This window comes from Hyperolius riggenbachi, chromosome 2 (genome assembly GCF_040937935.1).
Source record: "Hyperolius riggenbachi isolate aHypRig1 chromosome 2, aHypRig1.pri, whole genome shotgun sequence".
Classification (NCBI taxonomy): Eukaryota; Metazoa; Chordata; class Amphibia; order Anura; family Hyperoliidae; genus Hyperolius; species Hyperolius riggenbachi.
In genome coordinates, this window is record NC_090647.1 from 170,812,074 (window position 1) to 170,836,903 (window position 24,830).

Consider the following 24,830-nt stretch of genomic DNA (forward strand, 5'->3'; position numbering starts at 1 on the left):
CCGGCCGTATTAAGTACTATTCCCCCTCCAGGCCGCCATGGATAGTGGGGAATGAAATAATTCGGCTTCCAGCAATTGCTGGAAGCCGAATTATTAGGTTTTAAAGGCAACTTCAGCTCCATTTTCTGACGGCGCTGAAGTTACTCCCTGTGCCCGCTATAGCCGTAATTCCTATTACGGCCTATGGTGGTGCCGGTTGCACCCAAATCTCCTGTGCTGCGCCCAAATCTCCTGCTCTAGTTTCAGCGTGTTAGTTCCATTATTGCCATAACTGTGAGTTCAGATGCTATGCCTTATCTGTTAGAACATAATGTTAGAAGTTAAATTGTTATTTTTTTCTTTTATTACTGGGTCTCCGGACACAATAAAATTGCTTAGCATTATACTGCTGGTTAATGGCTACCACTGGAGGTTGGGGTGTCACTGAAGTTGGACAAGAGCAGGATCTAACAAAGCTACACCTATGGGTGCGATATATATCCTTTTACGGCGTTGGTGGCAGGTACACTTTAAGTATTCTCACAAAGACAAGAAAGTGGGCAATATTTGTGATCTTGGCCCTGCTCTATATATGAGTGAAGAAGCATGCCTTTCTTTTAGGTGCCTCGCTACTTTTCCCCCTACCATGTTTAGGTCTGCTTTAAAGCAAAACTGTGGGAGTGTGGGAGGGAAAAAAAGCAAAGAGGCTTCCCCGATCCTCCGATTCTTCACGCCCACACTTCCAACCATGTATGAGCGCATGGAAAGGGCAATGCATGCACGAGAGGCTCCATGCTACTGTGCATGTCTGAGCCCTACCTGTGCCTGTGCAGCGCCGTTGAGCTTGTACATGAATGGGGGTGTGGCCCCGAGAACATATTTGACAAGCCCTTGTCACATATATTCAGATGGTCCCAGCATTGGATCGGTGGGTTGGAGGAGGTGGTGGAAACCTATAAACCATCCAGAGGATTCCCACTACTGAGTCAACTATTACATTTTTATTTTTTTTGCCGTCAGCTACCCTTTGCTCATAGACTCAATCTCTCTGATGACTGAAGCAGAAATTATTGACAAAACATTGCATGTATGGTTTCTCCACACATTTAGCTATTGAAAAGGCTAACATCAGCTTATATAGGAACACTGCTATGCTCAGCTAGCTTTAGAGTTAGATGTTGTGACAATGTAACAGATGGACTGTTGCTCTCTCTAACTTCAAATTTCACAGTCTCTATAACAAACTGCACATTTAGGCATATATCATTATTAAAATACATTCAGTAGTACAGCACAACAACTTCTTCAAAACTGACAATTTAGAATCCACCAGCCACATCTACTATTTTAATAATTCAGTATCTGTACAGGAGAATCGTACAGTACTTTATGGGATGTGCTAAAATTGCAAGTCAAATGAGGTAATGCTACTGCAGCTATAAAGGAAAGGAAAGTACACCTCAGAATTTATGTGCCCAATATCTATGCTATAGACTAAAAGCAAAGTAGTTAAGCATGGAAGGAGGCACACTATGCTAAAGAAACACAGCAGAACTAACACTACTCATAACACAGATAAACTTACAGCTTTCCTTATGTGAAGGCTGCACTGCTACTTCTTATAAAAGGGAAAAAAGCAAAGATGAATGCAGTTATCAGCATATTTATTAAGAAGTATTTTACAAAAGCTAGTGAGCAATGTAAAAAGTTTTCATAGGATAAAGCAAGTTAAAAACTGGTGGCCCCCTGCCTCTAAAAAAAAGGTTTCATTCTGGGAAACTGATTGTAAGCTGAATTTGCTTGGAAGACTAGTAGTGTATTTTACATATTGGTATGTGTAAAGAATTTACTTTCGGACAGCTCTGGATTTGGGCACCCAAGTACTACATTTTCAAAGGCTAACCGTCAAAGATTTTTGACGGTGACATGTTGAACATGTTTCATGAGACTGGGCTTCTGTTCATGTAGGAGCTTGGCCGCACTGTGTGAACGGTGTGTCTCCCCGCTTGCCCAGCCAGCGGCGGAAGCGGCGGCCTTCTCACTGGCATCGTGATGTAGGCAGAAGGAGACTGCATGACCCAGAAGCGTAAACCTTTCTGCGTGTCCTACCCCTTCTAATCTCCAAGACAATGCGCAGTACAGCTTGCGCAATGGAGGCTTCCACTGCCATGACAGTCCACACAGCCCCAACATACTGTTTAAAGGTAAAATACTCCATACAACTGTTTGCTACAGGCTACAATGCCATGCCAGCCCACCATTGTAGCTATAACTGCCTGCAGAAAAACTGGCCTAGGTCTACAGGTCCTAACGACCCTTAGCCTAAATCTGTAATCAAAGAACAGCCTATGTGACCAATAGGTTCAGAAACAGTGAAAATTGAAAATAGAGGGGGAGGTGCACCTATATAGCAGAGGAGGTGGCCTTAAAGAGACTCTGAAGCGAGAATAAATCTCGCTTCAGAGCTCATAAATAGCAGGGGCACGTGTGCCCCTGCTAAAACGCCGCTATCCCGCGGCTAAACGGGGGTCCCTTCACCCCCAACCCACCCCCCGCAAAAGTGTGTCGTGAAAAAGTCGCTGGCTGTCTCTTCCTGGAGGCAGGGCTAACGGCTGCAGCCCTGCCTCCAGTCGCGTCTGTCAGCGGCGCATCGCCGCCTCTCCCCCGCCCCTCTCAGTGAAGGAAGACTGAGAGGGGCAGGGGAGAGGCGGAGATACGCGCTGACAGACGCGCGTGGGGCAGGGCTGCGGCGGTTAGCCCTGCCCCAACCAGGAAGCGCTCCCCCGGTGTATCGAGGGGGATTTGGGGGTGAAGGGACCCCGTTAAGCCGCGCTATAGCGGCGTTTTAGCAGGGGCACACATGCCCCTGCTATTTATGAGGTCTGAAGCGAGATTTATTCTCGCTTCAGACTCTCTTTAATCGGGTTTAACTAGTCAAAATATGTGTTTCTTTAATGGAAGGATCCAGTGTACTCAATTCAAAGACCCAGACTTGAGGACGGGAAGAAAAAAAAGCTTAACATCCAAAGCTTTTATTAACGCCTTCTCACCCATGCAGGCTGGTATTACCAAGATGGCTGAGCCTACCCGCATGGGTCTTACCAAACTAAGCTGTACCAGCTCACATGGCACTCACGGGGGCTCTGTAAGATAAGGGTACCAATGCCTCCCCCTCCTACCAAGCCCAGTGCATATGGACAAAAGGTTCATTCCCACTTCTATGCATTAGAGATGGGGCAATGATCCTCATTGAGGGGGACTTATGGTGGCCATACACGGTACAATAAAAACTTTCGATTTTCCCGTTTATTCGATCTAAATGATCGAATTGAATGAAAGTTGAAAATATTTTTTTTTTTTCGATCAAGAAATTCGAACGATTATCCCGTTTTTTCGGGAAAAATAATCGGACATGCTGGAAAAATCTTTATATTCGATCTAACGGAATAATCTAACTAAATTATCTAATTGAAAAATTGTACCATGTATGGCCACCTTTAAGTTGATATCTGGTAGCCTACTTTAATAAGGAGAGCAAGTTCATCAATAGAATAGGGCACATGGTCCAAACTGTAGTAAGGAAAAAAATATATATATTTGGTTGTTATGCAGCCTTGCTTGGCAAATTTCCCCAGTTCTGCCCAATGACTTAAATGTAAACAAAGAAAATGTAGTGCAAACTATAGCTGTTATTGCAACCTGCATTTTAAAATAAAAGCTACATTTAAACAAATGCATACGCCTCTGTGTGACTATCCTGTCAGACTTTATAGGTATACTGTTTTAGGCCTGGTGCACACCAAAAAACGCTAGCAGATCCGCAAAATGCTAGCAGATTTTGAAACGCTTTTTTTTATTTTTCTGTAGCGTTTCAGCTAGCATTTTGCGGTTTTGGTGTAGTAGATTTCATATATTGTTACAGTAAAGCTGTTACTTAACAGCTACTGTAACAAAAACGCCTGGCAAACCGCTCTGAAGTGCCGTTTTTCAGAGCGGTTTGCGTTTTTCCTATACTTAACATTGAGGCAGAAACGCATCTGCAATCCAAAATTTGCAGCAGCCCTGGAGTATGCGTTTCTGCAAAACGCCTCCCGCTCTGGTGTGCACCAGCCCATTGAAATACATTACCCTAGCGGATCCGCACCCGCAAGCGGATCGCAAACCGCAGCCGAACCGCTCTGGTGTGCACTAGGCCTAACTTTGCATTTATTCAGGTACTAAATCTATGCTACTGATTCTGAAAAGTTGAATCAAAGGCATAGAAACGTGTCACTAGACAAGAGTTTGAACTTATGCATTTGATTTAGGAGTGGAAAAAAAGGAAGAGAATAATAAAAGTTTAACCTTCCTCGGTATGAAAGGCTTCTTTCCTTGTCATTAAGGTTACATTATGACAGGCATATTGATAACTGGTTTAGACAAAACCTGGGAGGCACATTATAGTCTAAAGCAGAGATTAGGGGCTTGTCAAATGGCAATCTGACTCATGATCAGCACAGCAGCACCTTATAAAATAGATTAGCATGGTGCAGACTGTTATCCCAACAGTAAATGTGTGCATTATGCAGCGTTCATCTGTAAATGTTTAGATTTTATAAAGGGCAGATGTGAAACAATCAAATTTCATCCTGCTTATGAATGTAAGATATGTGAGGCTTTGTCACATTAAATAAGCTGAAGAGAAGCTCTGTTTTGCTATTCATTCTCATCCAATTGGAAAGCTACTTTGAAATTCCGCCGTACGTTTAACTCTGAGTTGCAATCCATCTTGGTAAGACTGCCTATCAGACATTACATTACGGATCTTCCCCGAAAGAAATTAAATGTCACACTTAAATGGGACACCAATATGTGAATACTAAAATCAGTCTGAGTATTCCAACATATTTTAGAAGTGAATAAACATAATTATGCATGGTATACCCAGAAAACAAAGAAAGACCACAGCAGCCTATTGTGAAAAACAATGCAGAAGTTTCATAAAGACGGAGCCCATTTTGTATAAATGTATGTGATTTAAAGGAAATTAATTAATCCTCAAAGTGTACCAGAGACGGGGGATAGTAAATATTAAGACCTACCTGGGGCTTCCTCCAGTCCCCTCCGGCCTGATTGCTTCCATGCAGCCGTCCTCCAACTTCTGGATCCTCAATAACGTGTCACGTAAGTTTTAACCAGTCGGCGCATGAGCGGTGCAGCTGCGTGCGCTCCTCCATCTAGCTTCCATGGCTGGGAGTGTTCTGCCCCTATGCAGTAGTACTGCGCAGGCGCACAATGCTCCCAGCAGCAGATGCTTGACAGGGGACGCATGTGTCCAGACCGCGCATGTGTAGTAAGCCCCGACTAGCAAAACTTACGGGACCCGTTACCAAGGATCCAGAAGGCAGAGGATGGCGGCGTGGGGGGGGGGATTAGGCCAGAGGGAGCTAAAGGAACCCAAAGGTATGTACAAATGTCTTCTATCTCCCCGTCTCAGGTTCCCTTTGAGAAACACAAAACAAAAAAATATATTTAACACATTAAAATGACCCCGAGGTGTAAATAAATTGTTGAGACAAACAATTGCATTTATCCTTTTTTTGAGATATCCCATGGTTTTATTTCATATTTAAAGGGAACCTAAACTGAGAAGGATATGAATTTTTCCTTTTAAAATAATACCAGTTGCCTGACTCTCCTGCTGATCCTGTGTCTCTAAGGGCTCGTTCCCACTGTTGCGACGCGATTTCGGCCGCATTCCGACGCTTGTAAAACCGCATGCGGATGCGTTTCCGCATGCGTTTTTACCCGCGATTTCGCATGCGATTTCGCATGGCAGGGTGCCATGCGAAATTAACCATGACACTGCCAGGGCTAAATAAAATTGAAAAAGGTGCGAAATCGCACGCGAAATCGCGGGTAAAAACGCATGTAACAAACGCATGCGTTTTTACTATTAAATACATTAGCGGCGATTCGCACGGATTCCCGACGCAGGCAAAATCGTTGGCTCTTTTGTGCATTTTTTTCCCGCTGAAAAAAACGCACCTCAACAACGCTACAGTGGAAACAGGCCCATCCACTTGCATTACATGTGCGGATCTGCATGCGTTGGACGCATGCAGATTCGCGATAGTGGGAACGAGCCCTAATACTTTCAGCCACAGCCCCTGAACAAGCATGCAGATCAGGTGCTCTGACTGAAGTCAGACTGGATTCGCTGTATGCTTGTTTCAGGCTTGTGATCCACTTACTACTGCAGCCAAAAAGAGGAGCAGAACTGCCAGGAAACTGGTGTTGTTTAAAAGGAAACATCCACATCCGTCTCAGTTTTGGTTCCCTTTAAACATTTACAAAGTAGATTGGATGTTTTATTGTCTCTGCTAAATGGCCATCTATTAAGTGTCCCAGGGATAAAATATATGAACTATTGACCCTTTTCAATCTCTCTCTTCCCTGGCAGAAGTTGTATTCTGCCAGGAAAACTTTTATGACAGTGATTTGCTTTTCAGTGATGTTTACTGTATTCCTGACAAGGTATCGACAAGACAAACTGCCACTTCCATACCGAGAAAATAACTCTTTCTGATTGAAAAATAAAAAAAGAGAAACAGCCTGGTTAATATATTTTGTAGTGTACATATACATGTTTATCTCATCATGTCACCTCGGGTACACTTTAAACATACAAAGGAACATTCATCAGCAGGTTCAAATTTAAACACTTCATAAGGTGACCATACACTGGCAGACGGTCAGCAGATTCTACCACTGTTGCTGTCCTCAGACACGTGACCTGACATTTTTTGACTGCAGGGGTAACGCCATCACATATCAAACGTGAGACGCATGGTGTTACCCAGGGATGATCTCAACTTCGAATTCGGATGAAATTCGAATAGGATTATTCGAATTTCATCCTACTAATTACAGCAGCTGTGCGGGTGGCCAAGGGGGGGGGTTAATCTTACCCATCAGGCGTCTTCTTGCTCCGTCCCTCGGCGCCTCCCACGCTGCGTTCCAATCCGGCGTCATGTGATTACATACACTTCCTCCTTCCGGGTTGAAGGAGGAAGTGTATAGTCACATGACGCCAGACTGGAACGCAGCGTGGGAGGTGCCGAGGGACGGAGCAAGAAGACGCCTGATGGGTAAGATTAACCCCCCTTCGGCTACCCACACAGCTGCTGTAATTAGTAGGATGAAATTTGAATAACCCTTATAGAATTTCATCCGAATTTGAAGTTGAGAGCACCCCTGGTACCAAACGCTACCATTCAGCCAGCACCCGGGATGCTGAACAAGCCCAACAAGCGAGCTGTTCTGCCGTCCATGGAAAAGATGGCAAAGAACATAACACTGGTCACACCTGTGAACTGCTAAGCTCTACTCCATTATCTAGGCACACTGCTTCAAGTGTAATATTGGGATTCTGTGAAATGCAGTTTGACAGTCATTATTATTATGACTTTGTTATATAGCTACACATGACTGACCCATCCAGCAGCTGAACCCAGAGATGACAGAAATTAAGTTATACAGCACTTCCAAGAATATAAGGCTTATGAAAAGGAACCATGAGGATACTTTGTTGCAAGCAGTTTATATTAATATATCCTCAAAGCTATTACAATGTATCTTCCATTTAAAGGGAACCAGAGATGAACGATTCACACAAAATAAACATATCAGTTGATAGCTTTTAAAGAAAATCGCGATCGCAAACATTGGGAAATCGCCGGTAATTTTTTACATTTTGCGATTCAGCAATCGCTAGCGTTCAGCGTGAACACTAGCGACTGCTAGTGGAAAAGGGCCCTCACACTTCAGTGATAATGTGTTTATTTTGTTTTTGCTTTTCTAAACACCTCTCAAATGCAGCAAATCACTTCAATTTGTCCCTATGATCAATCTATAGTTTTTCTCAAGACTCTGAGTATCATTTCTGTCCTAATCTTATATACAAGGCTCTTGATTCCCTGTTAAAGGCAGCATCTTTGAGCCTTAGAAGCCGCTTTGATACATAGCCTTAGAAGTCTTAGGAACTGCCCATAGGAAAGTTTATCCTTGAAAGGACCATGTAAGGGGATAAACGTGATAGATGCCCCTTTTTTCTCTTTTAAACTATGCCAATTACCTGGCAGTCCTGTGGATTTTAGCCACTGTCCCAAACCATGCATGAACATCATTTGCGGTTATTAAAGTCTGGCATGCTTGGTTCAGGTATGTGTTTCAGACACTAAGTCAGCCAAAGGTATCTGCAGGACTGCCAAGCAATTGGCCTTATATAAAAGTATATACATATGTCCCCCTCCATTTTCCTCTCACTATAGTGTTTCTTTGAAGATGTTTAGGTTTATAGTTGGTATTGACTGAGAACAACTGTCACAGTCATCTGCTTCCTATAAAAATGAGTCAAAAGACAGCCATCCCCATTATAATTTTGAGTCGAGACAATGTTAATTAGGACAGGGGCATACTAATGTGCAGAGAAACAAGGAGCTGAATTGGTTTATTCTTTGTGGTTTTTCTGCATAACTTTCTCTCTGCTCGGCAGCTCAGCATCACTGTTCTAGCTCTTGGTTTCTCTGCGTAACCATGCACTGTCCTGGCCTCTCTGTGACACTGTTTTCTCCATCCCTATAAGGCACTTTGAGTGCACACTTTCTGTATCGCTTTGCTTTCTCTCTACACATCATTTAGCTCTTTCTTGCCATTTTCTCTCTCTCTGACAAGCTCTGCCATTTCGCTCTAATGCAGTCTCACTGAAACCAAGCATTATTTAAAAGGATAATAAGTAGACACATGTTTACACACACACACACACACACACACACACACACACAAACACACACACATATATATATACACACACACACACACACAAAGTTTGTAAAAAAAAATGCATAAACTTAAATATAACTACAAACACAATCGCACGCTGTACCACATGGTGTTTCCATAGCTCATATGTGGCTTCCTGCATGAAAGAATTGATCATCAAAGGTAATCAAAATAAAAATACTTTAGTAGCATAAAATAAAAGCAGCAAAATAAAGCATGAAAGATTAAGCTCACAAAGAAAGGGTGAAAGATGCACTAACCTTCTATAGCTGTGATGGAGGCAAGCAGAAGCAAGCAGCCAAGCGCAAGGAAGGGAGGGGAAAAAACAGTGTTAGCCAATGTGCAGTATATAAACACAAGCAAAACAACTTATGTTATTTATTAATTTTACTAGAAATAAAATGGCTAACTATTTGATGATGAGTTAATGGAGCAGATGGGTAAAAAAAAAAGTAGAACTGTGATCATTAATATCATGGAATTGCAGCCTGCTTTTAAAGACCATGCAAACATACACTTAAATGCATTTAGTTTTCTGTTCAGAGCTGCAGACACATTTGTGAATACAATATGTATTTATACTTAATACATTAAAAGCTAAATCCTACAATTGACACAAAGGGAGACAAAAAAGTCAGTGGTTGTGGCAATCCATAGAACCAAACTGAGTTTTAAAGAAAGTCTGAAGTGAATTTCAAAATAAAAAACAGATACTCACCTAAGGAGAGGGAAGGCCCTTCCCGTTCTCCTGCCAGTTACCTCGTTCTCTTGCAGGCCCCTCCGTTCGAATCTCCCACTGCAGGAGAATTCGGCAATCTTCGTAAGCACTCGGGCTCCCGAAGACCAGCAGCTCTGTACTGTGCAGGTGCCAGAGAAAGCACTTGCGCATGTGCAGTACAGAGAGGCCCGTCTTCAGAAGCCCAAGTGCTTCTGAAGACTGCTGAAGTCTCCCCAATCCAGATGAGAGCAGCCCACGACCAAATGGTCGTGGACTGCTATCAGGGGAGCATGTGGGGAAAAGTGGAGAATGGCAGGAGAGCAGGAAGGCTCTATAAGACCCAGGGCCTTCTCTCTCCTTAGGTGAGTATCTTTTAATTTTAAAATTTGCTTCAGTGTTACTTAAAGTGAAATCTTAAAAGTCAACTAAAAGTTAAACAATTGAAAAACTTCATATATAAGTAAACACATGAATGTAAGACATTTTTCTCACAGCAAAGTGCACTATAAATTATTTTTGCTTTTAGCTATCACTGTGACTCGTACTACCAGTAGGTAGTAAAAATCAGACACATTTGATTGGTTCTGGACTACTCAATCTCTCGTTAAGATTTTCAGAATTTTCTCTTTTTTTCTTTTACAAAAGTCCTCCCTGGAATGGTCATTAACAAAATGTGGTCTTGTCAGTTGAACTGAGCAACTCTCATTCAGTGAAGTGCTTTTGAAAATAAAGAGCAAAATGAGATTCCTCCATGAGAAGACTGACTGGGTGATGAGATGCAAATACCCTCTTTTTGGTAAATATAATGCAAATCTGTATGCAATGTTGAATTCTCAAATTCAAGTTTGGCAGTAAGCTCATTTGATGTGTCAAATTACCAAAGCCACAGGCTTTTTCCTAATTGCCTGTATAGCTGTTGACGCATGTCCAGAGAACCAATGTGTGAGTTTTCTGTGCAGCAGGCTAATGCAGTACTTTTTCCCAAAGTTTCAACAGTGCTGCCCATAATTATTCATACCCCTGGTAAATTTTGACTTAGAGTTACTTTTATTCTACTAGCAAGTCATTTTTTGATGGGAAATGACATAGGTGTCTCCCAAAAGATAATAAGACAATGTACAAGAGGAATTATTGTGGGGAAAAAAAACACATTTCTCAGCTTTTATTTACATTTGAGCAAAAAGTGTCCAGTCCAAAATTATTCATAACCCTTCTCAATAATCAATAGAAAAGCCTTTATTAGCCATTACTGCAAACATTTCCTACAATTGCAGACCAGCTTTTTGCATGTCTCCACAGGTATTTTTGCCCATTTATCTTTAGCAATGAGCTCCAAATCTTTCATGTTGGAGGATCTTCTTGCCATCCCTATGATCTTTAGCTCCCTCCACAGATTCTCAATTAGATTCAAGTCAGGACTCCAAAACATTAATGTTGTTGTCTGCTAACCATTTCTTCACCACTTTTGCTGTGTGTTTTGGGTCATAGTCATGCTTAAATGTCCATTGGTGCCAAAGGCCAAGTTTCTCTGCAGACTACCCGATGTCATTGAGAATTCTCATGTATTACTCTATTTTCATGGTGCCATTTACGGTGATTAGGTTCCCTGGTCCATTGGCTGAAAAAACAACCCCAAAGCACTAGGTTACTACCACCATGTTTGACAGTGGAGATGGTGTTCTTTGGGTTGAAGGCTTCTCCTTTTTTTACACCAAATGAAGGAAACATCATTGTGACCATACAATACAATTTTTGTTTCACAGAAGACCAGAAGTCGTCTTCTTTGTCCAGATGAGCATTTGCAAAGGCCAAGCAAGCTTTTATGTGCCTTATCTGGAGAACTGGTGTCCTTGTTCTGCATCAGTGGAACCCAGCAGTGTGCAGTGTCCGTTGGATTGTCTGCCTTAAGACATTGCAACCAGCAGAGCCCAGATTCACCAGGATGGCTTTGGTGGTGATCCTTGGATTCTTTATCACCTCTCTCGTTATCCTCCTGGCCAGCACAGGTGTCACTTTTGGCTTCCGACCACGTCCTCTGAGATTTTCCACATTGCAGAACATGTTGTATTTATTAATAATACTTTGCAATGTAGCCACTGGAACACATTTAGAAATGGCCTTGTAGACTTGTGAGCAGCCACAATGCGCAGCCGCAGGGCCTCACTGAGCTCCTTTGTCTTAGCCAGGACTGTCCACAAACCAACTGCAGAGAGCTTCTGTTTTTCACCTGTTGAATGGATTAAAACAGCTGTGCCCAATTGATGAGGGTAATCAGGATGCTTTACAATAGCTTGGACTATTTGGAATGGTATAGAACTTTGGATTTTCCCACAGAATGTGACAGTTTGTGAAGGCTATGAATCATTTTGGACTGGACACTTTTTGCTTAAATTTAAGTAAAAACTGAGAAATGTTTTTTTCCACAATAATGCCTTTTGTACATGGTCTAATTATCTTTTGGGAGACAACTATGTCATTTTCCATCAAAAAATTACTTGTTGGTAGAATAGAAGTAACTAAGTCAAAATGTGCCAGGGGTCTGAATAATTATGGGCAGCACTGTATGTAGAGTTGTCTGTAAGCTATTACTTTATGTGTTGTAACATGATAAAAAAATATTATAGTCTAAAACTGAACTGACATCTGTGGGCTTAAAGGGAAGGTCCAAGCAAAAAAAAAAAAAAATGAGTTTCACTTACTTGGGGCTTCTACCAGCCCCATGTAGCCATCCTGTGCCCTCGTAGTCACTCACTGCTGCTCCAGTCCCCCGCTGGCAGCTTTCTGACCTCGGAGGTCAGGGCCACATTGCATACATTTTTACGCATTCTAGCTAGTGCAGGAACAAAAATGTACGCGTTGCACCACTAACGCGTAAAAATGTATGTGTTAATGTTCCTGCACTAGCGGGAATGTGTAAAAATGTACGCAATTCGGCCCTGACCTCCGAGGTCAGAAAGCTGCCAGCGGGGGACTGGAGCAGCAGTGACTACGAGGGCACAGGATGGCTGCATAGGGCTGGTAGAAGCCCCAGGTAAGTGAAACTCTTTTTTTTTTTTTTTTTTGCTTGGACCTTCCCTTTAAGTAAATTTTTAGAACACCAGCATTAAGAATTAACATACAGCCCAATAAATTTAACTATTTGAAATCCATGATAAACAATCTATGATGTGCTATCTTAAAACAGAATAAACGTAATGTTCTACATTCCATTCCATATGGCCTACCCATACACAGAAAACCCATAACGCAAACCTGTAACAAATAAAGAAAAAAATACATACTTACCTTGGCAGAGGAAAGCTTCTGGCTACTCCAAAGGCTTTGCCTGTCCCCCTCCACCTTGCTGTTCCAGCGCTGGAACCCCCAAAGCTTGCAGCTGTGTTCCCATACGTGAATGAGCGTGGCCACACTGTGCAGGCGTAAGACTGCTTGCACCTGTGCAGTAGCACAAAGCTGCTGCAGTGACACACGCATGTACGTACTCTCCCCATAGCATTGAGGACACAGACATTTTTTATCCTATAGCCCCTCAGTGTAACATCTGAAATCCAACATTTAAGACTTCAAAGTTATTTGCAAACATGTCAGCTAACCCATGTAGTAACTACAACATTATAGTAGGTATATTAAAAACGTCAATACTATTTTTGTTGCATATCTCTAATAACTGCTTGAAGTCTACATCATAACCAGATGTGGAGTGGTAATGTTTTGCCAAACCTCTACTGCCGCCACCTTCAACTCCACCTCTTTCTGGGGAATTGGCCATTTGAGTCATTTTGTTCAGCATACGGAAATTATGCTCACTTGGATTTAAATAAGGCGACTGGCTTGGCAATGCAAGAATTTTCCATTGTTTAGATTTAAGAAATTATAGTTTTGCCTTTACAGTATCTTAGGGATCATTATCTTGTTGCCGATGAAGTACTGTGCTGTGGCAGCAACACATGCCCAAACCACAACCCTCTCACCACCCAGTCTAACACATGACCTGTGTTTGAGCAGTTCCTTTTTATCTCCAGACTTTCCTCTTGCCACTACTGATACAGGTTACACTCAAACCTGTCTGTCCCCAACTTTTTCCCCCACAGAATTCTAAAGGTTTTGTTAGGTACTTTTTTTTTTTTCAACTGTAATCTGGTAGTTTTTTCCTTAGCCTACCAGCCTACTGTGTGATTACAGAGCTCACCAGTGCATTCCTTATATTACAGACAGTTGATTTTGGTTATCCTAAGGTTTGATTTTTTTAACAGCTTTAATTCTTGCTTTCCAGCCTCATAATGGCTCTTAATTTACTTATAGGCACAGCTTTTTTTACCTCAAGTTGAGCAATGGTAACTACAGATATAAAGCAGGCCTAGTTTTTCTAATACTAGCACCAACGGACAAAAGAAATGTAACTGAGAAATCACAAACATATGTGCAGAAAATTGCCCCAAACAGAGCCCGGAAATGAGTGGGACTATGTAAAAAAGTGTTGTCATTTCCACATGGGGAAACTAAGATTTATCCAAATAACTTTAAATTAAAGCAAATCTGAAAACGAAAATGAACTTCTGATATAATTAACTGGATCTGTAGTAGTGAAGGTAAAAAGTCCTTTTCTGCAGTCTCATGTTTTCACAAAGTGTCAGAGCTGCTATTGAAGAGTAAAGTGTAAGCAGCAGCCATGACGGCGTGAAGTAGAATCAGCTTCATTCAGCATCAGGGTAAATAATTTTAATTTAAGTGTTTCAGCACTATGTTGTGATCACAAGTCTTTGTGCGGATAGACAAAAGAGCTTTGCCTTCTATTCAGTTTTCCATTAGCATTTGCATTGAAAAAAATAAATAAAATTAAAATAAGACTGAAAAAAGACAAGCTCTAAGTGCCATAGGTACAACATGTACCCATGTTTAGCTCATCAGGTCACATCCGTTCAGGTGCGCTTGAAAATACGCAACTCAGAGCCATTAGACTTAAAATTGTACACCTTCTACATTACATTTTTCTAAATTTCTTATATATCTTTTAATGGGAGAACACCGAAGATATGAAACTTTGATGCAATGTGAAGTAATCAGTATACAGCTTGGACAGTACAAATGTACTGTCCAATTAAATTAACTCACACAGCCATTAAAGTCTAAATCACTGACAGCAAAAGTGAGTACACTCCTAAGAGAAGAATGTCAAAATTTTGTCCTATTAGACAATTTCCCTCCTCGGGGTCATGTGACTTATTAGGTGTGAATGGGGAGGAGGTGTATTACATTTGGTGTTATCGCTCTCATACTTTCATGCTGATCACTGGAAGTTCAACATGGCACCACGCGGCAGAGAACTCTCTGAGGATCTTAAAAAAATAATTGTTGTGCAACATAAAACTGGCCTAGGCATTAAGAAGATTGCTAATGACCTGAAACTGAGCTGCAGCATGGTGAACATACAGTGGTTTAACAGGACAGTTCAACTCAGAACAGGCCTTGCCATGGTCGACCGAAGAAGTTAAGTGCACGTGCTCAGTGTCGTATCAGAGGTTGTCTTTTGCAAATAGATATACACGTGATAGCAGAATTGCTGCAGAGGTTGAAGGGGGGAGTCAGTCCTAAAATGTTTAAACCAAATGTCCCACACTGCATCAAATTGCTCTGCATGGCTCTCCTCCCAGATGGAAGCATCTTCTAAAGATGATGCACATGAAAGCCCGCAAACAGTTTGCTGAAGAGAAGCAGACTTAGGAGGTGGACCCACTGGAACCATATTATGTAGTCTAATAAGACTAAGTTAAACTTGTTTGGTTCATAGTCTCAAGTGTGTGTGGCAGCAACAATGTACATAGAAAAAGTGTCTAGCCTACAGTCAAGCAGTGTGGTGGGAGTGTCATGATTTGGTGCTGCGTGAGAGCTGCTGGTACAGGGGAGCTACAGTTCATTGAGGGAACCTTGTCAACATACTTATACTTATCTTAATTATACTTATTTTACTTTACTTATACTTATTGTCAACATACTGAGGCAGAGCAGGATTTCCCTCCCTTCAGAAAATGAGCCACAGGGCAGTATTCCAACATGATAACAACCCCAAACACACCTCCAAGATGACCACTGTCTTAATAAAAAATATGAGGGTAAAGGTGATGGAATGGCTAAGCGTGTCTCCAGACCTAAACCCCATTGAGCATTTCTGAGGCATCCTAAAATAAAGGAGAGAAAGGTCTCTAACATTCACCAGCTTTGTCATGGAGGAATAAAAGAGCATTTGTGGCAACATGTGAAGCTTCATTAAGGGGAGTACTCACTTTTGTTGCCAGCGGTGTAGACCTTAATGATTGTGTGTCAAGTTATTTTGATGGGCCAAGAAATGTACATTGTCATACAAGCTGTACACTGACTACTTAGCATTGTATCAGTGTGGTCTCCTCAAGAGTTGTCCCATGAAAAGACAAAATAGTTACAAAAAAAGGTATACTCACTTTTGAGAGAGAGAGAGAGAGAGAGAGAGGAGAGAGAGAGAGAGAGGAGAGAGGAGAGAGGAGAGAGAGAGAGAGAGAGAGAGAGAGAGAGAGAGAGAAGAGAGAGAGAGAGAAAGAGAGAGAAAGAGAAAGAGGGAGAAAGAGAGAGAGAGAGAGAGAGAGAGAGAGAGAAAGAGAAAGAGAGAGAAAGAGAAAGAGAGAGAAAGCGAGAGAGAGAAAGAAAGATAGAGAGAGAAAGAGATTGATTTAGTGAAAGTGTGTGTGTGTGTGTGTGTTTTAGTGAAAGAGTGTGTGTGTGTTAGTGAAAGAGAGAGAGAGTGTGTGTGTGTGTTAGTGAAAGAGAGAGAGAGTGTGTGTGTGTGTTAGTGAAAGAGAGAGAGAGAGTGTGTGTGTGTGTGTGTGTGTGTGTGTGTGTGTGTGTGTGTGTGTGTGTGTGTGTGTGTGTGTGTGTGTGTGTGTGTGTGTGTGTGTGTGTGTGTGTGTGTGTGTTTTAGTGAAAGTGTGTGTGTGTGTGTTAGTGAAAGAGAGAGAGTGTCTGTGTGTGTGTGTGTGTGTTAGTGAAAGAGAGAGAGTGTGTGTGTGCGTGTGTGTTTTAGTGAAAGAGCGTGTGTGTTTTAGTGAAAGAGCGTGTGTGTGTGTGTGTGTGTGTGTGTGTGTGTGTGTTTTAGTGAAAGAGAGTGTGTGTGTGTGTGTGTGTGTGTGTGTGTGTGTGTGTGTGTGTGTGTGTGTGTGTGTGTGTGTTTTTTAGTGAAAGAGAGTGTGTGTGTGTGTTTTTTAGTGAAAGAGAGTGTGTGTGTGTGTGTTTTTTAGTGAAAGAGAGTGTGTGTGTGTGTGTGTGTGTTTTAGTGAAAGTGTGTGTGTGTGTGTGTTAGTGAAAGAGAGAGTGTGTGTGTGCGTGTGTGTTTTAGTGAAAGAGCGTGTGTGTTTTAGTGAAAGAGCGTGTGTGTGTGTGTGTGTGTGTGTGTGTGTGTGTGTGTGTTTTACTGAAAGAGTGTGTGCGTGTTATATATAATATTTTTCCCCCTTGGCATTGACATAGCCCGGGACTGTAAAATTTCAGTTTCATTGAAGGAGAATTTGTTTTTCTTAATAGATCAGATTTATTGCTTCTGCTGCCCCATGAATGGCATTCATTTAACAGCAAGTATATTCACGAGAGATGGGCTGAAATCCTCCATTTTAATATCTCCGTGCTCCGAGAACATGCACCAATAATTAATTTTCAAGCGAATTTTAAATTTATTACATTCCAATTTCTTGGGGAGAAATGATGTGGCAAAGGCAAGGCTGGCTAAATATCTTCAATAAAGGGGGAAGAATGCAATATCACACAATGACTGATCTAAGGTCAGCATGTGTGTCATTGTGGCACTGAACTACTTAAGTGGATGAACTAAAGATATAAAACACAGTCCACAGAAATCGCTACTGACAGCTCAGGAGGAAAATCTTCTATATCAAAAGCAGGAACAAGAGTGACATCTTGTGACATTGCTATAAAGTATAGGCAAATGCTAGTGCTGAATTTCCATTCTGAATACTATTTTACAACCAGTGAGCCATAAGATCATACGGGAAAAGAAAAATTAAGGATGCATCATTGTACAAGTAAGAAACATTCCTGATGACACTTTAAATGCAGGAACAAGAGAGAAAATATACTTTTCTGGGATGTTGCTGGCGGAACTTAGCAGCTAACCTATAAACATCCAGTAAAATTTAGACAACAAGAAAACAAGTGTGAGTTATAACCTGGTGAGGCACCGAAAGAGCTAAGCAACCAATTTATTTCATTTTACATTATGCCGTAATGTGGATTGTGGAGAATGTCTTGCACATAACAGAGACAAAACACTTAGGGAGAATGAGAAAAACAGTGCAGCGCAGATATATTTCCTGTACAGAATCACTTCCCATTACCCTGCAAAGTAAACTATAAAAAAAGGTCACCAGGCGATTGTTCTACTGCCACTACAAAAGCTCTAAAAAGCAGCGTTTACTCTGTATCATCTTACAGAGCTGAGCTGTATGAATATACCTCGAAACATGTAGTGATCAAGATGCATCCTTCTTAAACAGGCACTGTGATGAATATCTGACGGTTTCACCTTGCCTTCGGTATGAACTGCCACCATGGCCCCTGCTCATAGGACAGCTGTGTGAGCAAGCTCTGTGATTGGAGTGAGACACATCACACCACCAACTCCCTTTTGTAATGAAAGGTGTTTTTATGACGTTAAAGTGAATGGGAACCAGTATAAAAATAAATAAATTAAAAAAACAAACCACCAGATAATTACTTAAGGAGAGGGAAGGCTCTGGGTGGGTTCTATAGAGCCTTCCCTCTCCTTTCACTGTTCCAACATTCAAGCTCTGGCTCCCTCACTAGCAGTATTCAACCAGTGTGGTCAAATACTGCTTTTTGCCACTGAAAGATACTTAGTACTGCGATTGCACTAGACTAGAGAGCTCTCTGTCACGCACGCTCACGCAGGTACAGTATGGAGCTGCCTGTCTTTGGAAGCACACAGGCTCCCAAAGACTGCAGGTAGAAGCCCCAGGTAAGTTGAACTTTTTTTTTATTTAAGGTTACAATACTCCTTTAAAGCACTAAAATTGGACAACAGGTTTCTCAGGACTTCAGCAGGTCTGTACAACAACAGTTCTTTTGGATCTGGGCCATCATAAGTAAGCGCCTCTACCAGACAGCCACTTCATATCAACAGCCAAAGTTCGGACTAAAGGACCAAACACACTTTAGATTGATGTTGTCAGATGGGTGCGGGAACAGACATCGATGGGCCGAGGATGTACAGACACGTAGTCTGTCTATAGTCTGATGACACATTATTTTGCAAAAAAATTCAAGTGTACCTATGCTTTTCTAATAAGTTACCTTTTCTCTGGCATGAGAAAGCATTCTCAAGTTGACAAAATAATTCTGTGTCTTCATATCGGTCTTCCTTAGCATTCAACCAGAAACAGTTCTCAGTCATTTCATTTGGTTTAATCTAAAATTTAAACAGATTAAGAGCTAAAGAATAATGATAATATTTACACATGATGTTCTTTATGTATTCAATCTCCCATATTTAAACAATTAGATTCATGGTATTCAGAATTTATAAAAGTGTATAGCAGTGATGCAAGCAGCACCCAACAGGATTTAGATGTGCTTACTGGTTGTACTGTTCTAGCCAGATGAGGACAAACAAATCCAAAGTCCAGAGACTGTGACCAAGCATTGTCTTGTAAATTAAATGGAAAACCTTAAATTACTGAAGCAAACAGTTCCAAGCACATAATAGCACTTTCCATATAAGGTATTGTTCAAACAAGCGAATAAAGCAACAACAATTCAATAGGTCACTCTTTTTCAATGAGTGAATGACTAAAGGCCCATACACACGTCGGATTTCCGCGAACGACGGGTCGTTTTAACGTCCCAACGACCCGTCGTTCGCCCGCTAAATCGGGCGTGTGTACAGACGGTCGTTCGCTTGATAAGAGTTTGAGCGATCCGCCCGGCGAACGACAGCCTGTACACACGCCCCATTTAGCGGGCGAACGACGGGACGGGACGTTCAAACGACCCGTCGTTCGCGGAAATCCGACGTGTGTATGGGCCTTAAGAGTGAGAGACAAATCCAAATAATAGCTCAGTGAGAGGCGGAGCAAAATTGGTGTTGATTATGTACTTCCTACAAAAAACACGAGTGTTTTGCCATATTAGATGTCTAGAATAAGAAGCTGGCTTTTTCTGCCATTTGTAGATCAATTAGAAAAAAAGAAATTGCTCGATAGTAGGTTAAGAAGCAGAATGACAAGATGCAGACACTTTTCCATCACGCTCGCTTTACCCCTTTAGAGGATTAACTTATTTTTTTTGCAATTGGTCACTTTGAAATAAACACATATGACTGCAGGAACTATGGCATAAGACCACCATTTTTTCTCCAAATCTCCACAAACTAATTCCTGGATTAGTAGCTATGTTGTTGTTATGAGAATGTCGTCTTTCCTTTCATCTGCCTCTCCGTGAGCTAAAAACTGGATTGGTTACTTGTGAGGAGAATACTGCCTTCGGTACAGACTCAAGCTCCTTAAGCGCCAGTATTCCAATTGATCAACAACATGGGGTAAGTTCAATGATTAGCAGACACTTTTAGGAGGATATTTCTCCATCAAGTTGGCTCTAAGTTTTAAAACCTGCAACATATTTAGTCTATTTCAAATGGGGAAATTGGGTGCAGAATGAAAATGCAGAAAATCCATCTTCATTGCGTGTTTTCTTTCAGGAAAAAAAAAAAACGCAGCATGAGGTACATCAGTGCTGAATTACACAGTCACACTGCATTTTACAGACCCCAAATCATGGTGTGTAAACACACAGTATATAAAAGGGACTCATGCTGCTAACACGGCATGCTAGTAAAGCAATAATGCCATGGTCTTACATCACAGAAGAAAGTTACAGAGCAAAGTAGTGGTATACAATGTATGCAATAAACACCTTCAGAAACACTATGGGCAATGTGATGAAAATAACCCCAGCTTGAATGTAGATACACATTGTATGCAGCTTGTAACTGGGCCAATCAGATTCACTTCCAGCTTTAAAGGACTGGTCCAATTGCAAGGGACATACAATTTGCATATAAGCTGTAATTATTTGCATCTCTTTAAACATCTCTAGTCCTGACTTTAAGAGTATGGTGGTGACTTATCATACTATTGAGGGATGGGTTTTTCTTCAGTTAGATTATATATATTAATAGATATTTTAATATTTTGAAAATGTGAGATTGTTAAATCAGACATGGGTCTTCAAGGGACAACTGTAGTGAGCGGGATATGGAGGCTGCCACATTTACTTACTTTCAAACAATATCAGTTGCTTGGCTATCCGGCTGATCTATTTGGCTGCAGTAGTGTCTGAATCACACCTGAAAAAACATGCAGCTAATCTTGTCAGATATGACAATATGGTCAGAAACACCTGATCTGCTGCATGCTTGTTCAGGGTCTATGGCTAAAAGTATTAGAAGCAGAGGATTAGCAAGAGAGCCAGGCGACTGGTATTGCTTATAAGGAAATAAGTATGGCAGCCTCCATATCCCTCTCGCTTAAGTTAGTCTATTAATGTGATTTCTAAGGTTGAGCTCCCAGGTCAGTACACTTGTCACTGTGAAGAAACATACATTAGCAAAAGGACTGGCCCTTTAAAAAATGCCTATTACAATAGAGTATTTTTTTTATAGTAAACTCTGTCCCTGGGTCCCGACTATGCATCTCTATGTATATACAATGTATGACCAATCCTGATATAGTAAACATTGATAAAGTAAAACTACTTGGCCAGGTCCCTTGAAGCTTACTTTACATAAGATGATTTTACTGTATTAGGACACACTTAGGGTAGAAAACAGACTCTGCAGATGTGAAAAACGTAAATATTACTGATAAAAAGTTTGTAAATTAATAAATACAGTAGAATGTCCTTATAGTAAATTCTAATATAGTGAACCTCTGGCTATAGTAAACCCAGTCTCCATGTCCCGGGCAAATGAATGTATAAATATGCAATGCATGACAAATTCTAATATAGCAAAAATGTGAAGTATCTGAAGTGCTAAACTACTTGGCTAGGTCTCTTGAAGTTTACTATAAATAGACTCTACTGTATTACATTGTGGTGATGTGTATTCATCCAAAATAAGAAAAATGTGAATACCCAAATTGTATCTATAACACCACAATGCTAACATTCTCTGCAGCAATTTACAGACTTTACTAAATGAATAAAATCACTTAAAGGAATACTATCCATACCCAAGTGTTCTAAAATGACAGTGTGCAAATACTGTCTAAGTAGCTGTGTAAACATTTTCCTACTTTTCCTGTTAAATATCAGAGGCAACAACTGTAAATTATGGAGGGTAGGATTTAGCTATATTGGGACAAATCAATTGCAGAAGGGGTGTCTGCTTCAATGCACAGCCAGAGTTGCAATAAAAATGGGGACAAGACAGAATTTCAGCAATAGCAGGTGTAGCGCCTCAGCTGCTATTGCTGAAATTCTGTCTTGTCCCCATTTGTCCCCATTTTTATTGCCTGATGAAGCGGGCTGGGCCTGCGAAACGCGTTGCACTGTTTTGGGGTACTAATTAATAAATGTGACTACTATTCAGACAGTCTTTCGTGTCTGCTTTATGGAGGTAAGTCCACCACTTCCTCCCAGCAAATTTTAAAGTTTTTATCCACTTTTATCCTGCTGGCGCCTCTGTTCTCCTACTGCTATACCGTGTCCACCCCTGGTGGAGGGGTGATCTACCCCCTTTCGCATCTACAGAGAGCGACTTCTTATCCCTGAGTGAGGACAGGTCTAATCTCCTCACCTGCCTATACAGTGGTTGCCTGTGTGGTAACCCATGTTTGTGAGTATAATTTTCTCACGATAACCTTTACTTCATTTATGCTTAACATACTACACTTTATTGGGCTCTCGGTTTCTCTACACTTTACCAGTACTTAGCAGCACTTCCCAAACAATTCCTGTGTCAATTGAAAAAAATATGTGAATCGATAGTATTCCTTTAACACCACTTAATAGGACTAACATGCTAATGTTCCTACCATTCTGGCAAGCCAGTTACACTTCCAAAAAGTATTTTGGGATGTGGGAGAAAACCCCATGCAACTAAGGCTATTTCAGTGCTTTAACTTCCAATTTATAATGCATTTTTTAAATAACTAAAGTAAGAGTCTCAGTTGATCAAAAAAACATGAAATCAAAAAATATCCCAGTAAAGGGACTATCCATTTGGCTCTGCATGCTTTTGCCTTCTCTAAAAATGTAACAACTATTGATCACCACTGAATATTTAATAAGTTAAGCAATATTTCACAAAAAAATACATTTTACACCAATAATAACATAGAAACTCCCAACCCCTTTATTTTTTAGTATTATTATTTACAAAACACATACTATCTATTCCCCTTGCAAAGTATGTTAGGCTTTCTAACCGAGATTATAACCCTCTGTGTACATACTATGTATAGCAAAGACAGCCAAGGTGCAAACAGAATGGCTGTGCCCTCAACACGCAACACCCACCCTCAACCCCACTCTACAGTGTCACCCGTTTAACTCATTATAAAGTAGAATGATTCAGCTTTACTACCTGCTAAATGCATGAATTGCATAATATACTTTATGTTTACTTGTACAGAATAATCATCTAAAAAGGTTACACTTGGCACTGAATGAACACACAATTTAATAAAAAAAAAAAGAATAAAAAAAAAAAGAACAAACAAACATGTAAAAGATACAAAACCCATAAATAAAACGAAAAAAAAAAATGGGATGGGAGGGAGAAATGTTGGAAATGATGTGCGTGCGTGCGTGTTCACGCGGTTTAGCCATGCTTGACTATTGTAGGTGACTGTGTCCTTGGACTTAAAACAGCCACCACACCATAGGATTCAGATCATGCAAAAATTAAGAGTGCTTGAATGCATATGTAATTTTACCACCTAGTACTTAACAAGGCTGTTGAGTCTCTATGGAGTTTCCTTGTGAATTTATGAATAAATATTGAAATATTATTGCACATGTTGAAATCCCTTTCATAGAAAAAAATACATCTACAATGTTTAAAGAAAGACAGAACTACGTGTAACAGCTACATGAAAATACATTACTTGTTGCCAATTGAGCCTTTTCATTCCAGTTTCTGGTTTGAATTCTTTCTTTGGCTTTAAACCAAATGGAAGGGACATCACTGGAGGGCACTTCTGGCTTCCTAAAAATCCAGGTAAAGGTGGAGCCCCTGGTGGGCCCCCTGCCATTCCAGGTAAAGGTGGCGGTGGTGGTGGCAGGGGAGGTGGTGGTGGGGGTGCACATCCTCCTGGCAACAGGGGCGGAGGTGGAATACCACTGGGTGGAGCACTTCCTGAGTTTCTAATAGACACTTTGTCTGGGTCAAAAGCGATGCCATACTAAGATAAAAAGAAAATGTTACATGACTTAGAAATTACTGTTGTCATATTGCTATTTTTATTTATTCTGTAAAAAGCCAGAGGGGAAACAAACATACATACAAACATATACAGTTAGCAATTTATAAAACACAGAAGGAAAAAAAATCAATATAACTAGATACAGTTCCATATTATGCAGCCTTTTAGCTTTTAGACCAGCGTTGAAGTGCAAAAAACAGCACGCATATGTGTAACATATTAGAAAAGAAAAAAATAAAAAAAGATTGTTGGTAAAAACGACATGCATGGATTACCTACAAAAAGAAAAATGATGCACTACTTTGAAACTTTTTGTGTTGCTTTCATATAATACTAACTCACAGGAGCATAAGAAAAAAAATATGGATTTTTATCTTCCATAACTCTCCTTTCCTGATGAATCTGGCTGGTACAAACTTACTTGCCATTAAAGAAAATCTTAAGCAAGAGGCATATGGGGGCTGGCATATTTGGTTACTTTCCAACAATACCAGTTGTTTGGCATCTTGCTGATCTGTTTGGCTGCAGTAGTGTCAGAAACACGCATGTTGCTAATCTAGCCAAACATAAGTCAGAAGCATCTGATTTGCATTCTAGCTCAGGGTCTGTGGCGTTAAGTATTAAAAGGAAGATTTGCATTTGGATGATACCATGTATTAGTTAATTTAAAGAAAAAAAAAAAAACAACCATTGGGCTAATACCCAATATACTTAAAAAATGAGGACACTCTTTTAGACCAAAAAGGAATCTTAAAAGTGGGGGTGCCAGCTTATATTGGAGTCAGATGTGTGGGACTTATACAGTGCATGTATTGGAAGCAGGCAGT

The 24,830-nt window shown here is 40.8% G+C and overlaps 1 protein-coding gene across 4 annotated transcripts in view; it reads right to left on the reverse strand.

Moving 5' to 3' along the window:
- The window catches only part of DIAPH3 (diaphanous related formin 3), an 847,513-nt gene that overhangs the window by 413,611 nt on the left and 409,072 nt on the right, over window positions 1-24,830 (reverse strand). For all 4 annotated transcript variants that reach the window (XM_068267828.1, XM_068267829.1, XM_068267827.1 and 1 more), the window contains 2 exons: window positions 23,686-23,982; window positions 18,872-18,986 (listed from right to left, as the gene is read on the reverse strand). In XM_068267828.1, coding sequence (XP_068123929.1) covers window positions 18,872-18,986; window positions 23,686-23,982 — 412 coding nt within the window. The remainder of the gene's footprint in view (window positions 1-18,871; window positions 18,987-23,685; window positions 23,983-24,830) is intronic.